Below are 16,646 nucleotides of genomic sequence, written 5' to 3' on the forward strand. Positions count from 1 at the left end.
TGTAAACTAACGGCTGATACCTAATACAAGCTCAGTACCTTTTTCAGTGAATTTATGAAGGAATAGATAAAGAAATACAATTAAATAGGGTAACTAAGAATTGTAATATAAGACAGAATGTGTCAGTGAACATGATATAGATATAAGAAAAGCCCAAAAGAAAATCAGAGACACAACCAGGTCTTTAAAAAGTTTCTTTGGATCAGTGAATTTTTTTAAAGCTAACTTTTGTTTCCCATGTGCAGTACGGCATGAAGAACATAGTGTGCTTTACCTGGAAATTCACCATTGTTGTAATCTGATATTACAGCATGGTCAGAAAATAAGCTTGGTAAAGCACAGCGTGAAAGTACAGTTAGTTATTTGTTGAGGAGAGAAACCACACATGATTTTGGTGTAGATGAACATACCATGCACTGACTGAGGTAAGCCATAATTGTTTTGATTTCTTTTTATGAATTTGTGAGTTTTATTCCATAGTTGTTAATTTCTATAAAATGCAAATGATCAGTAGAGTCTATTTTATTACTTTCCTTACACATATGCCAAATAACTGGAGATAATGTAAAGTCAGTATAGCAATTGTAAAGATTTCTTATATATATAAAGTTATGACCACTGATTTCTGAAAAATAAATAATATGCCAATGTATTCATATCATGCTTTATTTCTCAGCCACTAAAAACTGACCCATTGAGATTCATTCCTTCATGGAGAAGCTTACTATTTAAAAGTGTACTGTTTGGGTTTTTTTTTTTTTTTGGATACTTGGGTAGTATTTCATTAATCAGTAATTACACACTAGAGTTTAAATCCATATACTTATAATCATCTCAATATCAGTAATATGTTATATTGCCTAACAAATGAGATTAAGTCAAAATATCTTTACATTTGCAATGAAATGAAAATTTATGTACATACTTGCAATCTTAAGACAGGCTAGAATTCTGAAGTGTCATCCAAAGGAAGACTAAATTATTCTTAATATAATTTTAATGATCAATGGGTTTTCAAAATATTCTAATTTTTTGACAGCTATTTATACATGATAGAAGCTCTAACTTGCTTATACTTGGTAAATTAGAAAGCCCTACTCGCTCAAACTGCTGACTAGCAGAAACTATTGCATCAACTTTTTATAGAGAAAACTAAGCATGAGAAGTTTAAAAGTTTCATCAGTTACAATCAAATCAGTGGCAGAATAGGAATAAAATCTGGTGTCCTGAAAAAACATGTATTGTCCATAGAATCTGGCTTTCCTTTTATTTCATTTCTAGAATTTTTATTAGCTCCAAAACTAAGCCCAGAATGAAGCAACAAAATTATAAATTCAATGATAACATCTGAAAAAAAATGAGCTTCCTAACCAGAAACTTCATTTGGGGTGCAGAGTATGAAGACAAGATGAAACTCAGTGGCATACTTTTTCAGAAGCTCTTAGGGATGTAAAGAATGCTTTCTATCAACTAAATGATGACATTTTACACAGTCATGATATCTTTCTTAATATTTCAGAAGAATTGAATTGTAAATATGATGGCAAATTCTGAAAGAGATGAAGAGATGCAAGAAAATTATCAGAGAAATGGGTAAGCTTTGCCTAAATTCTACAAAAAAATGTTTTGCAACTTCAAATATACCTTATCCTTTTCAAAGCTGTAACAAAAATGTTTATAATTTTTTTCCAAAAATAACAGTACTATTTTCATTTTTATGGACCTCCTCTTAACCACTGTTACAACTGGCTTAATAGTAACTTTAGAAAGTGTAATAACCAGGATTTATTGATTTAGTACTTTTAGTTCTTCAGATCTCTCTTCTGAATTTCTTGTACCTTACCAATATAAGAGGAGAAATACCTGAATATTTTCAATTCAATTCTCTATGGAAACTTAATCCATGTGGTACAGTTAATGAAAGAAAATACTGGATTCTGATTATTTTCTCACTAAATGGATGTATATGTATATGTTTGTGTTAAAAAATTTCCTATACCTATAATCCATTAATTTATAGATTTAAAATTGAAATGGCTTAAAGTCTATTTTAGTTTCGCTTTTACCGTAATAATTGTGTTACATGTTGATATATAAGCTGTAAAATTCAAAAGAGCCCTTTGGATCGCCTGTTTCATTAATGCAGGGCTGCAAATAGCCAGAAAGGGAGTTCCCACTGTATCTGCCCATGTACTCTTCTCTACTCTCAACTCTGATAGAAGAGAGACTTCAAAAGACTATGTGAACCCTCCTTCAAAGGCTTTTCATGAAGGTCAATGACAGAAATGTTTCCCTGAAACAAAATTTATCAAAAGAGAGCATACTGAGTCTTACTGTTTAAAATCAGCTTTTGGGGGACACATGGCTGGCTCAGTCAGAGGAGCATGTGACTCTTGATCTCAGGGGTCATGAGTTCAAGTGCAACAACAGGTGTAGAGATTACTTAAAAAATAAAATAAAAAACTTTAAAATCAGTATTTGGGATAATGTAAGGGCTATACAATCTTAAAGCACTTGTCATCTATGGAACATCTCAGAGCAGATTGGCCCAGTACTTAAGTAAATTATTAACCTTAGAGGGAATAAAATTAAGTGACTTGTTATTTATCAAACCTGACAGAACAATATGTTATAAAGCTGGAGAGAAGAGTCAGAAGTTCATCTTTCTGTGATGTCTTTTTTAGAAAACTTAATCTGATGACCTCCAATCGTGTGTGTGTGTGTGTGTGTGTGTGTGTGTGTACTGGAATATTACTCAGCCATCAAAAGAATGAAATCTTGCCATTTGCAATGATGTAGATGGAACTAGAGGGTATTCTGCCAAGTGAAATAAGTCAGTCAGAGAAAGACAAATAACATCTGATTTCACTCATGTGGAATTTAAGAAACAAAACAGATGAACATAGGGGGAAGGGCAGGAAAAATAAAATAAGACAAAAACAGAAAGGGAGACAACCCATAGAGACTCTTAACTATAGGAAAGAAACTGAGGGTTGCTGGAGGGGAGGTGGAGGGGTGGGGTAACTAATGTGATGGGCATTAAGGGAGGCCCCTTGATGTAATGAGCACTGGGTGTTATATGCAACTGATGAATCACTGAATTCTACCCTTGAAACTAATAATACACTATATGTTAACTAAATTAATTTAAATAAATTTTTTTTAAAAAATGTACACCCATAGATATAAGGATAACCAAATACAAACAAAAAAGAATCTTTTGTGTGTGTGTATGTGTGTGTGTATTTAATTGACAGATTTCCCTGAAATCAATGAATACAATTTACAGTTTTCATCTGGACTTTATTGAAATTCTAGCTAAGAAATGAAATTTTCAGTGGGGGACAAAATTCACAGTATACTTAATGTATACTTCCTAGGACTTCTTTCATTTAAAGCTTACAGTTGCTCTTGAGCAATTTGTTACAAAAGCTTAAAAATTCTAATCCACCACCTTATACCCATTAAGGTGGATGCTATTAAAATAAAATAGAAAATAGCAAGTGATCGTGAGGATGTAGAGAAACCATGTGTATGGTTGATAGGAATGTGAAATGGTGCAGCTACTATGGAAAACAGTATGATGGTTCCTCAAAAAATTAAAAATGAATTTATCAAGGCTGTCAGTGTCAATCGAAATTCACATGTGATCTGACAATTCCACTCTTGGTTATATACCCAAAGTAATTGAAAGCAGGGACTTGAAAAGATATTTGTATACCCATATTAATAGCAGCATTATTCACAGTAGCCAAAAAGTGGAAACACTCTGATGTGTTCATTGACTGATGAATAGATGGATGGATGAACAAAACGTGGTATATACATACAGTGGAATAGTAATCAGTCTTAAAAAGGAGAAAACGTCTGACATGCCCTGCAGCAGAGCTGAACATTGAAGATCCTATGCTAAGGGAAATATACCCAACAGAAAAGAACAAAATACTATATGGTTCCACTTACATGAGGCAACTAAGGTAGGCAGATTCACAGGGATAGAAAAATAGAATGATAGTTGCCTGAAGCTGAAGGCAAGAGAGAAGAAGGAGGATTACTGTTTAATGGGTACAGAGCCAGTTTTTCAAGATGAAAAGTTCTGTGGATGGATGGTGGTGATGGTAGCACAATATGAATGTACTTAATACTAATGAATTATACACTTAAAATTAGTTAAGATGGTGAATTCTATGTTATATGTGTTTTACCACAATTTAAAAAATTCTACTTCAGAGGCATGCCTTCATTTGTTAGCCTAATTAATGTAGAGACAGCCAGTTTCAACTTTCCCATTGATTATAATAAAAATCTTTGTACTGTGTATCAGTAAGTGTGTTTTTAAAAATTTCAGTGTTGATGCAGATTTGCTATCAAGAGTGCAATTTGATATTTCAGAACAATTTTAACTGGAAAATTTTGCAGATTATATTCACATTGTAACCTTTCCATCTTCAACATTTATTTTCCAGAAAACCACAAGAACTACCCAAAGTAGGAAAACAAATTGTTGGACCTATTGAGATAGTAAGTGAAATCAGTTAGAAAGTATGTGAATCTGAAAATTTTAGGGAATTGTCAGTAGTGCATAAAATGATTGATAGTTTACATCTACTGGGGGGTAAAGGGAAATTTAAAAAGTAATTAATCAAAATATTATCTCCAATAAGAAAAAATATAATCAACCCAACATTCCCGTAATAGAGATAAGAAAAGAAACACAGTATTTATACAATGATCCCAATTTTGCAAAAAACAAAAAAAAGTGTATATGTGAATGTGATGCATAAATGTTATCAGAGGCTATTTCTAAGTGGTGGAAAATTGTGAGTGACTTTTACTATTTTATGCTTATATTTCAGTATTTTCTAATGAGGTACATTGATATAAGTTGCTTTGTTATTTTTAAAGTGTATAAATTCTTTTGAAATAAAAATAATTATTTAAATGTTTTGTAAAATCTATACATAAAAAAGTGTATGAGCACATTTCTTTAGGATTATGTTCAAGGAACATTTTCAGGAATGTGTTTCCAAAACAACTCCTCTACCTACTCTAATCTCTATGTCAGCCTGGCTGTCAGTGTCATTAGAAATTCACATGAAACAGTAACTGCTTTTTCAGAAGTCAATTTCTAAAAAACATGGGACATAGCAGAACATGACAAACTTTATCAAGGAGATAACATACTATTCTGGGGGAAGGTGGAGAATCAGATACCCTCTTATCATCTGTAGTACCAAGTACAACACTCTGGTAGTTACTTCATAAATATTTATGAGCAATCACATGAATAAATGAAAAAACATTAAATTTTTTCAGTCTCCACTCATAAAATATGTACTAAGTTCCTCTTGCTGTTATACAAATCTAATTTCATTTCAGTACCATTATATATTTTGTCTTGACTTCTCAGTAAGATAAATAATCCACATTTTCAAGTTTTGTTCATGTTTTTGTTTTGGAATAGCATTGTTGGGATCTGCTATAGAATAGAATATAAAGCAATCAGTATTTGGCTTTCAGTTATTTCTTTCTTATTCTAAACAGCCTTACAAATTATTATAGACCCCTATTTAAAGAATAGAATTTGTCCTGGGTAGAAAACATCCAAGGAATTTAAAATAATATGAAAAATATAATTTATTACATTGATGAACTAATTTTTACCACATGGTTAGTATTCACTTCACTTAGTTGTATCATTGCTATGATGCTGATAAGGCTAAGGAATTGAGAGTTTGAAGTTCAGCTGTCCATAAGTCAAGATACTGTCAATGCAATGTTTTAAAATATATTAATTTATTCCAGAATCAACCAAATGGAAGGAAGTTTCTGATTCATACCCACATCTGATCTGACCTGTGTCACAGATGTTGTCACAGATGTATAATTTGTACTGATTTTGCTGCTTTATATTTTTCAACACTTCTTCAAAATACATTGTAAATCTTTAAGATCGGGGATTTTTTTTACTTTATTTACAAATACTTTTCCATGATTTTATACATTTATTTAGTTTCTTAATTTATAAAATAACATTTACTTAATGGCAAAAACTGTAGGTTCATTTTGGTTTTGTTTTTTATAGCTATAATGCCACCATGTTTTTTTTCCTCAGTTCCGCTTTGCTGATGGACTGGACATCACACTCATGATCTTGGGATTACTGGCGTCACTAGTAAATGGAGCCTGTCTTCCTCTAATGTCACTGATTTTAGGAGAAATGAGTGATGACCTTATTGGTGGATGTCTAGGTAAAACCAATACAAGTGAGTTCAGTATTTACTTTTCTATTTCTGGGGATGCAAAAGCATTAAATAAAACACCTCATAATACAGATTTTTGTATTATCACACAGTATCTACATAATATGTATATAAGTAATTTATTCTTCTATATATCCAGGGACTAAAGAACCAAAATGTGTATTAGCATTTGTCAAAGAAACAGAATCAATAAGATGTGAGTGTGTGTGTGTGTGTGTGTGTGTGTGTGTGTGTGTGTGTGTGTAAATATAGAGATAGAGACAGAGAGAAAGAAATTTATCTTAAGGAATTGGTTCATGCCATTATGAAAGCTGACATGTCCAAAATCTGCAGGGTGGACCAGCAGGCTAGAGACTCAGGAGTGAACTGCTCATGGTATATAAAAATCATCTGAGACTGAGTGTACCTCAACTTCTCTCTCTAGGAAATTAAATAATTTTCATCAGAAGTGGTGATTATATCATGATTTAACCAAAGGCTCGGGCCATTCCAGGGCCCTAATCTATAGTTCACCCTTTAAAAAGGAGAAGCCAAGAATGACAAAATCTCAGCTGCTTAGAGTTTCATTAATCGTGTATGGACATGCATGGCATTGTAGAACATAATGCAGCGGGGAAGCCAAAATGAACATGCAGAAAATTATGGTAAAAATCCTGAAAAAAGATTAGGAGGGAAATCTAATGGGTGTGGGGAAAAAAAGGAATTCTGTTTTCCCATAATTATAGATGTCCTTCATATATCATTACCTTTGTAATATCCTATTTCAGGGTCATGTCCTTAAAGATAACATTCTTTAGATGTAAATCCAGCAATTCTATGCACTGACATACTGAGTATCCATAGTCTTTTTTATCCAATGGATATTATAAATATTAGTAATTCCCTGATTTTATATGTTTTTCTCCAAATTACACAGTAGAAAGCATCCTTATAGCTATTGTATCTGAGATAAATGTGTTATTAAAACCTGGACTGTCTTGGGATGGTCCACTCTTACCACTGTTGTTCAACATAGTACTGGAAGTCCTAGCCTCAGCAGTCAGACAAAAAAAAAAAATAAAAATCATCCAAATCGGCAAAGAAGTCAAACTTTCATTCTTCACAGATGACATGATACTCTATGTAGAAAACCTGAAAGACTCCACCAAAAAATTCCCAGAACTGATAAAGGAATTCAGCAAAGTCACAGGATATAAAATCAATGCACAGCAGTCTGTTGCATTTCTATACACTAACAATGAAGCAGCAGAAAGAGAAATCAAGAAATTGATCCTGTTTACAATTGCACCGAAAACCATAAGATACCTAGGAATAAACCTAACCAAAGAGGTAAAAGATCTGTACTCTAAAAGCTATAGAACATTTATGAAAGAAATTGAGGAAGACACAAAGAAATGGAAAAATATTCCATGCTCATGGATTGGAAGAACAAATATTATTCAAACATCTATGCTACCCGAAGTAATTTACACATTCAGTGCAATCCCTATCAAAATACCACCAGCATTTTTCACAGACCTGGAACAAACAATCCTAAAATTTGTATGGAACCAGAAAAGACCCCAAATAGCCAGAGGAATGTTATAAAAGAAAACCAAACCTGGAGGCATCACAATTGCAGACTTCAAGCTCTATTACAAAGCTGTTATCATCAAGACAGTATGGCACTGGCACAAAAACAGATGCATAGATCAGTGTTACAGAATAGAGAACCCAGAAATGGACCCTCAACTCTATGGTCAACTAATCTTCAACAAAGCAGGAAAGAATGTCCAATGGAAAAAAAAAAAACAGTCTCTTCAACAAATGGTGTTGGGAAAATTGGACAGCCACATGCCGAAGAATGAAACTGGACCACTTTCTTAACCATACATGAAAATAAAATGGATGAAAGACCTAAATGTGAGACAGGAATCCATCAAAATCCTAGAGGAGAATACAGGCAGCAACCACTTTGACCTCAGCCACAGCAACATCTTGCTAGACATGTCTCCAGAAGCAAGGAAAACAAAAGCAAAAATGAACTATTGGGACTTCATTAGGATGAAAAGCTCTTGCACAGCAAAGGAAACAATCAACAAAACTAAAAGGCAACCTACGGAATGGGAGAGTATACTCAAAAGTGACATACATATCAGATAAAGGGCTATTATCTAAAATCTATAAAGAACTTATCAAACTCAACCCCCCAAAAAAACAAAAAATCCAGTCAAGAAATGGGCAGAAGACATGAATAGACATTTCTCCAAAGACATGCAAATGGCCAACAGACACATGAAAAAATGCTCAACATCACTCAGCATCAGGGAAATACAAGTCAAAACCATAATGAGATACCACCTCACACCGGTCAGAATGGCTAAAATGAACAACTCAGGAAACAACAGATGTTGGTGAGAATGGGGAGGAAATTGGAGCCCTCTTACACTGTTGGTGGGAATGCAATCTGGGGCAGTATGGAGGTTCCTCAAAAAGTTAAAAATAGAGCTACCCTACGGCCCAGCAATTGCACTACTAGGTATTTATCTAAAGGATACAAAAGTGCTGATTTGAAGGAGTACATGCACCCCAGTGTTTATAGCAGTAATTATACACACACACACACACACACACACACACACACACTCACACTGGAATATTACTGAGCCATCAAAAAGAATGAAGTCTCGCCATTTGCAATGACATAGGTGGAACTAGAGGGTATTATGCCAAGTGAAATAAGTCAGTCAGAGAAAGACAAATAACATCTGATTTCACTCATGTGGAATTTAAGAAACAAAACAGATGAACATAGGGGAAGGGCAGGAAAAATAAAATAAGACAAAAACAGAAAGGGAGACAACCCATAGAGACTCTTAACTATAGGAAAGAAACTGAGGGTTGCTGGAGGGGAGATGGGGGGGTAACTATGTGATGGGCATTAAGGGAGGGCCCTTGATGTAATGAGCACTGGGTGTTATATGCAACTGATGAATCTCTAAATTCTACCCCTGAAAATAATAATACACTATATGTTAAATTGAATTTAATAAAATTTTTTTTAAAAAACCTGGACTGTCTTTTAGACATAAGCCTAGCTTTTTATACTGTACCCACTCTGTGTCCTATTTAACTTTAAATACTAATTTATATCCTCTTGTTTTCCACCTGAAAGCTAATCTTTCAAGTGTCCTAGTCTTGTTTGAGCAGAATAAAACCATCACGTCCACCTCTAGATCCTTTCATGTGATGATCTCCTGTCTACAGTTATTAATTTTTAATATTTTAATGATAGAAAGTAAATTAAGGATGCTATTCTGTTTATTAAACAAATGGAACCACGAATTCACTGAGTAAATATTTATTGACTGCCAACTGTGTCCCTCTCTCCAAATTAATGAGTGAAAGAAGGAGGGGGAAAAAAACCCTAGCAACCTAAATCAATAGGCTTGGGAATATTCCTTTTGTTAGAGCTACTCTATAATTGATTCTCTTACCAGCTTTAGATAGGATGGGCAGTACATAGCAAATGATATTGCTTTGAATTTTAATTTTTGATTTTGTTTAAGGCTTCTCCAGGTTTTTTGAATTTCATTATGTAGTCTGTCAAATGTGATGAATATGTAAAGAGGTTTGTTAAAGGTTTAGATAAATACATTGATATTATTGGTATATCATGACATATTATTAAAGAGAAGTGAGGACATTAAATAATATACCTTCAACTTAGCATTGATTTTCTGGAGGAATGTAGAGGAGGATTATTTGCTCCTATAAATGAAAATATGAATAATAGCTCACTGATCGGGGGCCCATTTTTGTGCCAGCACTGAACTTTTGTGCATACTACCTCTGTTAATATAATCTCCAAAATGAGAATATGCCATTTTTATGTGATTTTTAGGTCTCATTTTTAGAAACAATATTTATTCTCTTCATTAACTTAGTTAATCTCTTTAAAACTTTCCACTAGAGTTTAGTACTTCTGTCTTAATTCTAATGTATGGAATAAACTGCTTTAAAATTTTTTTCCTATCATAATTCCATAAATGGAATAGGGAAAAATTATTGTTTGCATATAAATAAAGATCATAGACGTTATCATATGTGATGTTGTGGTTATCTAAAAGAATAGACAAGGTGTCTGGAATTCATTTCAAATGTTTATTATAGAGGTTTTGAGTACCTGGGTAGCTCAGTCAGTTAAGCACCCAACTCTCGATTTTGGCTCAGGTCATGATCTCAGGGTTGTGAGATCAAGCCCCGTATCAGGCTCTACACTGAGCATGGAGTCTGCTTGAGAGTCTCTCTCTCACTCTGCTCATTCTCATGTTCTCTATCTAAAATAAATATATAAAAAATCTAGGAAAAAAAGCTAATTATAGAGGTTTAAGAAAGAAAATTATGATAGTGGATATTGACCATTGTTTTGTGCTGTTTGTGAAATCACAACCTTGATATAATAATGTGTGGTATATTTTTTACTAGAAGATATATAGAAAAGTTTACATATAAAACTTATAAACCAAAGATTATTTTAAATACTGTTTTATTATGTTGCTGTTATACCCAACATATTTCAATGAGCTTCACTTAAATTTTTGCTATGACTGTTACTTCTATAACTCTCACATGTGTTCTTGCTTTTCTTGGACTTTCTAAATTATTCCCTGGGGTACCTCAAACTGAATTCTAAATGCATAATCTCAGCAGGAAAGGTGAGTTCTAATACTATTACTTACACAACTATTATCTGAAATCAGAGCTGTCCTAATGAATTTTTTTCAGGTATGAGCTACATGGTTAATATTTCCTTATAATTTTTCACATTGCAAGAGTTCTTTTTGAGACCAGAGATAATGATTTCAAATTTTAGTTTAAAGAATAGAAAGTTAAGATTATTATAAATCTAAGATATTAAGTCCATTTTCTGAGAATGCATTATATTTGGTTTGGAGGGCTATGTATGAAACAGTGTGGTCAATTATAAATTAATTGTTTTCATAATTTAAAACACTGTTTTACAGCAAATTACCAGAATTGTACTCAGTCTCAAGAGAAACTGAAGGAAGATATGATTAAGTAAGTACAAATAAAATGTTAATATCATGTTTATTGTATACTGCGTTATCCAATACTTACAAGGAGAAAACTGAGGTTTGATCATTAACATCACATATAAGTGATTAAAGCAAGTGAGACCTTTTCTTTCATTAGATATATGAAATATAACTATACATAATTTTTTCTTTGATTTGAAAGGTAATGTAGGTTCATATGCTTTAAGTTGTATTTGACAGAATTTTCATCAATAAAAAATTCATTTTGGGATTTGCATTTTTAGGCCAATTTTGCCTTCTAGAACTGAAGGTACATATCCTAAAGGCTAAAGGATTTGTTTTTCCTTATTTTCAAATTATTTTCCTTACAAACCTTACAGAAAAATGCTACTTCTATAAACTTTAAAAACCAAAAAGTCATGTGTAGCAAATAGTAAAAATAATAATTTTAAAAATTAAAACGTAAAGTTTTATTAACTAATTTTGAAGACTAATTTTCAGATTATTATGGTAATGTATTCAAACTAAAAATTGTAAAATCTGAAGTAAATAATTTATAAAAACATTCAGTTTTTGTAGTTTATGTATGAAACAGTATCGCTTCCTTTGTCATGTGTTAAGTTTGTTAGATGCTGCTTTACTGATTATATTCACTGGACTTTCATAGCATCTCACTAAAATTATGAGAGTTTTTGCTACAGACCTAAGTCATCCCTCATTTTTCTCCCAAAAGTGCAGCCTGCATGTTGCACAACCCAAGGGACACTGATCACATTCCTCTCTGGGCTATAATTCTTGACCTGCACTGTCCAGTATGTTAGCCACAACTACATATGGTTATTTAAATTTGAATTAATTAAAACTGAATAAAACCTAAGTATTTAGTTCCTCATTCTCAGTCATATTTCAAGTGTTCAGTAGCCACATTTGACTGGTGCCACCTTGTATATCACAGATATGGAACATTTGCTTCATCACAGAAAATTTTATTGTACAGTACTGTTCTATGCAGTATAAATGGCACCCTCTCCAGTTGTACTTTGCTGCAGCCTCAACTTTCTTTGAGAGACAGTTCTGGTTTTTAGCAAATTTTACAGAAAATTTCTTTATATTGGTTCTTTTGAAAATTCCTGATTGAAATCCAGTGTATTGCCTTCTACTGAATTCTGTTCCTACAATGTCATACCGGGGTTCTGGTGTATAATCATGAAGTTTGAGTTTCTTACAAAGAAATTTGGAACTTTTAAAAATAGGATCATCCATTTAAAGAACAGATTAAAAAAGAGAATAAAATGAAAAGATATGTCTGTGTACAATTATTAGAAGGTTACAAAATTTACCAAAAAATTCTTAACATTTTTACTGTAGTATTTGTTATGCTATTGTTTCTCAAACTGGTGTTCTGTTTTGGAATATTTGGGATACATGAAAACAAAAAGGTTCCATGGTCAAACTGGTTTTCCTCCTCTTGGGTACATACAGGACAGGTAAGTATAGTAAAATTCCATTTACTCCAAGTTATTAAAACCTATTTGACTATAAGACCCAATTTTTTCCCCACACACCTGGTAACATCCTATGAAACTAATGTTTTGATGAACACATTTCTGGGAATCATTGCTTTATATCCTCTTTTTTGATGAGGATAAGGTAATACCTCTTTCAGCTATAATCATCAGGAATCAAAGAGTTTTACTCCACCTATGTTATTTTCCAAAGACAATGACTCATAGCTTTATGTAAGTTTAATATTTTAATGTTCAACCTGTATCCTTGTTTTATTTACCAAATATTCTGAAAATAATTGAATATTTTCTTATTGAATCCAAATCATAATGACCAAATAGTCCCAAGATTATTGCTGGTAAATATGATGCCTCCTCTTCCCTCAAGAGTTAATTGATTAATTCCATATGAACTTCTGAGCAACTTGTACCCTCCCTTTTGCTGCTTCTGATATATCTTTCATAATCTACTTGAAAATGAAGGGGTGAACTATATCCACGGTTGCGTTAGATTTAGCTCAATTGCATTTAATGTAAAATCCTTTATAATAGTTCTTTAACCATGATAGAAATTATTTCTCTCACATATAAATATCTGAAAGTAAGTAGTCTAAGTATGAAATATGGCTCAAAAGCCATTAGGGACTGGGCACCCTCTGTTTTTGTACTAGTCCTATGACCACATCCATTTTAGCTGGGCGTATTGCCACTTCAAATAAAATGGAGGTTCTCTTATTTAGGAAGAAGATAAAACCGGATATTGGCTGATAGCAATTAGTGGCATCAAGTAGTGGCCTAGAATAATTCCCAGATTGTGTACAATGGGACTGTTAATAGGTGATACATGGTAAAAGGAGGTGGATGTTCATAGTTAATTGGTCTGAGACAGTTGAGTTGAACAAAATTAAAGTTTCTTTACTTTTTGATTTTTTGATATGTTCATGTATATTATCAGTTTCCAAGGAGGAATGATGCTAGGGTTTATACAGGGTTTCCCAAATCTATTTGAGAACCCTTTTTCCTCAGAAATATTGCTAAAGTTATTCAGATTTTAAGTTCAGGATTCAGATCATGCATTCAGGATTCAGATCTTGGGCTCTGCCACTTTTTAACTATACAAGCTGTTAAGTAACTTCTGTAAGCTTTGGTTTCTTCATCTGTAAAATGAGATGTTAATACTTACTGAAGATTCAGTGATACTCAGATATGTCAAGGGCCTGACATAATATTTAACACAAAATAAATGCTCAATAAATGAAGCCATAAAATCAACCTTAATTTTCATGCAGTTTTGAATCAGAAGACTTAGACTATGAAGGTAGTTTCATTTCCTGATGCAAACAAAATAAAATACCTTGGCTCTGGGACTACTGGAGTTTCTTCTCCTGGATCCCAGGTAGTTTGGAAGTCTGATTACTGGATAAATGAGGAGTTAATAAGTATAGTATCTTCCATTTGAAATAAATTGAATGTGTTGTTTTCTTTCTTTTTAAGGAAGAGTCTTTTAAAAAGTGTATCAAGGCTTCTGTAAAAATTATTTTTTCTGTAAAAAATTTACTTTTTCTGATTATATGCTTAATATTTTCATTGTACATAGTGGAAAAAGATAAAAATGCACAAAGAAAATTAAATCACTTATAATATCCTGCCACTAATAGATAATAAACATTAGTTTTGGTTTATAATACTTTTTTAAATGTATGAGTATGCATTTATAATTTTAATATAATTGGAATTATACTGTTCATATGATTTTAACAGCTTTATTGAGGCATAATTTACTTATCATAAAACTCAACAGTTTTAACTGTACAATTCAGTGATTTTTAGTAAACTGACAGAGTTGTGCAACCATCACCACAATCCTTTTTTAGCCCACTTCCATTACTCTACAGAGATCCCTCCTTTGTAGTCAATTCCCATTCCCACACCCAGCCCTGAGGCAACCACTTATCTGTTTTCTATCTCTAAAAATTTCCATGGCCTGGACTTTGCATGTGTATGGAAACATATAATATGTATGGTATCTGGCTTCTTTTATTTATTAGCATAATGTTTTTGAGTTTCATCCATGTTGTAACGTGTCAGTAGTTCATTCCTTTTTATTGCTTAGTAGTAATCCATTGCAGGGGTACACCTGTAGTGTTTATCTGTTCACTAGTTGTTGGATATTTGGATTGTTTCTGGTTTTTGGCTATTTAAAAATAATGCTTCTATGAATGTCAATGTAGAAGTCTTTGTGTATACATACGTTTTTATTTCTCTTGGGTAGATACCTAGGAGTGGAATTGCTGGGTCAATATGGTAAGTTATGTTTGTCTTTTTAAGAAACTGCCAAAGTGTTTTCCACAGTGGCTACACCATTTTGCTTTTTCACCAATGTGTAAGGGTTCCAATTTCTCCATATCCTTGTCAACATTTGTTTATTGTCTGTCTTTTTTATTATAATCATAGTAGTAGGTGTGGAGTGGTATCATACTGTGACTTTAACTTGCATTTCTCCAGTGACTAATAATGAGCATTTTTTTCATTACTTTTTAGGCATTCATTATATTTTCTTTGGTTAAATGTTCAAATATTTTGCCTATTTTTTAATTGTGTCATTTGTCTTATTACAGAATTATGAGAATTCTATTTTATAAATTCTAGATAAAAGTTCTTTGTCATATGTGTGATTGGCAAATACTTTCTTCTAGTCTATAGCTAGTCTTTTCATTTTATTAAAGGTTTCTTTTGAAGCACAATAGTTTTCAGTTTTGATGATGATGTACAGTTTATCAAGTTTTTCTTTTACGGATTGTGCCTTTGGATGTAAGAATTCTTTGCCTAAACCAAGATCATGAATATTTTCTCCTACATTTTCTTCTGGGACTTTGAACATTTTAGCTTTTACACTTAGGTCTATCGTCCATTTTGAGTTTATTTTTGTGACTGTTACAAGATAAGGTTCTATCTTTTTTGCATATGGCTATATCCATTTGTCCTGGAACTATTCCTTGAAAAAATTATCTATTCTCCTTTCTCCTTTGCCTTGGCACCTTTGCTAAAAATCATTTGTCCAAATATAAGGATTAGTTTCTGTTCTCTCAGTGTTGTTGCATTTATTGATAAATCTATTCTTATGCTAGTATTATACTGTCTTGATTAGTGCAGTTTTAGAAAATAAATAAATAAATAAAATAAGAATTATAAGTCCTCCAACTTTGTTCTTTGTAAAAATTATCTTGACTCTTCTGAGTTCTGTTCATTTCTATGTATGTTTTAGGATCATCTTGCCAATTTCTGCCAAAAAGTCTACTGGGATTTTTAATAGGGATTGTATTGAATCTATACATCAATTTGAGGATATTTTCATCTTAACAACATTGAGTCTTCCAATCCATGAACATGGATTACCTCTCTATTTATTTAGATCTTCTTTAATTTCTCCCAACAGTATTTTGTAGTTCAGTATTCAGATCTTGCATTTCTTCTTTTGATTTGCTTTTATAACCCATTTTCCTCTTAGAATATTGTAAACATTAGGAAACAGTCAGCTCTTATTATTTGTAATAGCTTTATTTAAGTTGTCATGAATACTGAATTAGCAAACATTAAACCATTGTTACTAGGGTAAATACAGGGTTAGGTTCCTGTGAGCCTCTGGTCACAACATTTTCATCATTCAACACATATCCTCATTTTATGTGTATTTCCATTTAAAGACAACTTATTTAATATATATTGTTGATTTATTAACATTGAACTCATAGTCAATAGCACTGTAACTTATGCCCAAATGACACCTATCTAACACACACAGTTTCTCCATAGGATACATCACAGCTTTCTTACACTTA

General features: G+C 32.5%; 1 protein-coding gene across 1 annotated transcript in view; it reads left to right on the forward strand.

The window, feature by feature from the left end:
• Nucleotides 1-1,540: 1,540 nt before the first annotated feature.
• ABCB5 (ATP binding cassette subfamily B member 5) overlaps nt 1,541-16,646 on the forward strand; it is a 115,614-nt gene continuing 100,508 nt past the window's right edge. The window contains exons 1-4 of the mRNA XM_028119335.1: nt 1,541-1,593; nt 4,467-4,521; nt 6,116-6,266; nt 11,270-11,324. Coding sequence (XP_027975136.1) covers nt 1,541-1,593; nt 4,467-4,521; nt 6,116-6,266; nt 11,270-11,324 — 314 coding nt within the window. The remainder of the gene's footprint in view (nt 1,594-4,466; nt 4,522-6,115; nt 6,267-11,269; nt 11,325-16,646) is intronic.

This window comes from Eumetopias jubatus, unplaced genomic scaffold, assembly GCF_037043125.1.
Source record: "Eumetopias jubatus isolate StellerSeaLion01/CBP00866 unplaced genomic scaffold, mEumJub1_p1.0 scaffold_14, whole genome shotgun sequence".
NCBI lineage: Eukaryota > Metazoa > Chordata > Mammalia > Carnivora > Otariidae > Eumetopias > Eumetopias jubatus.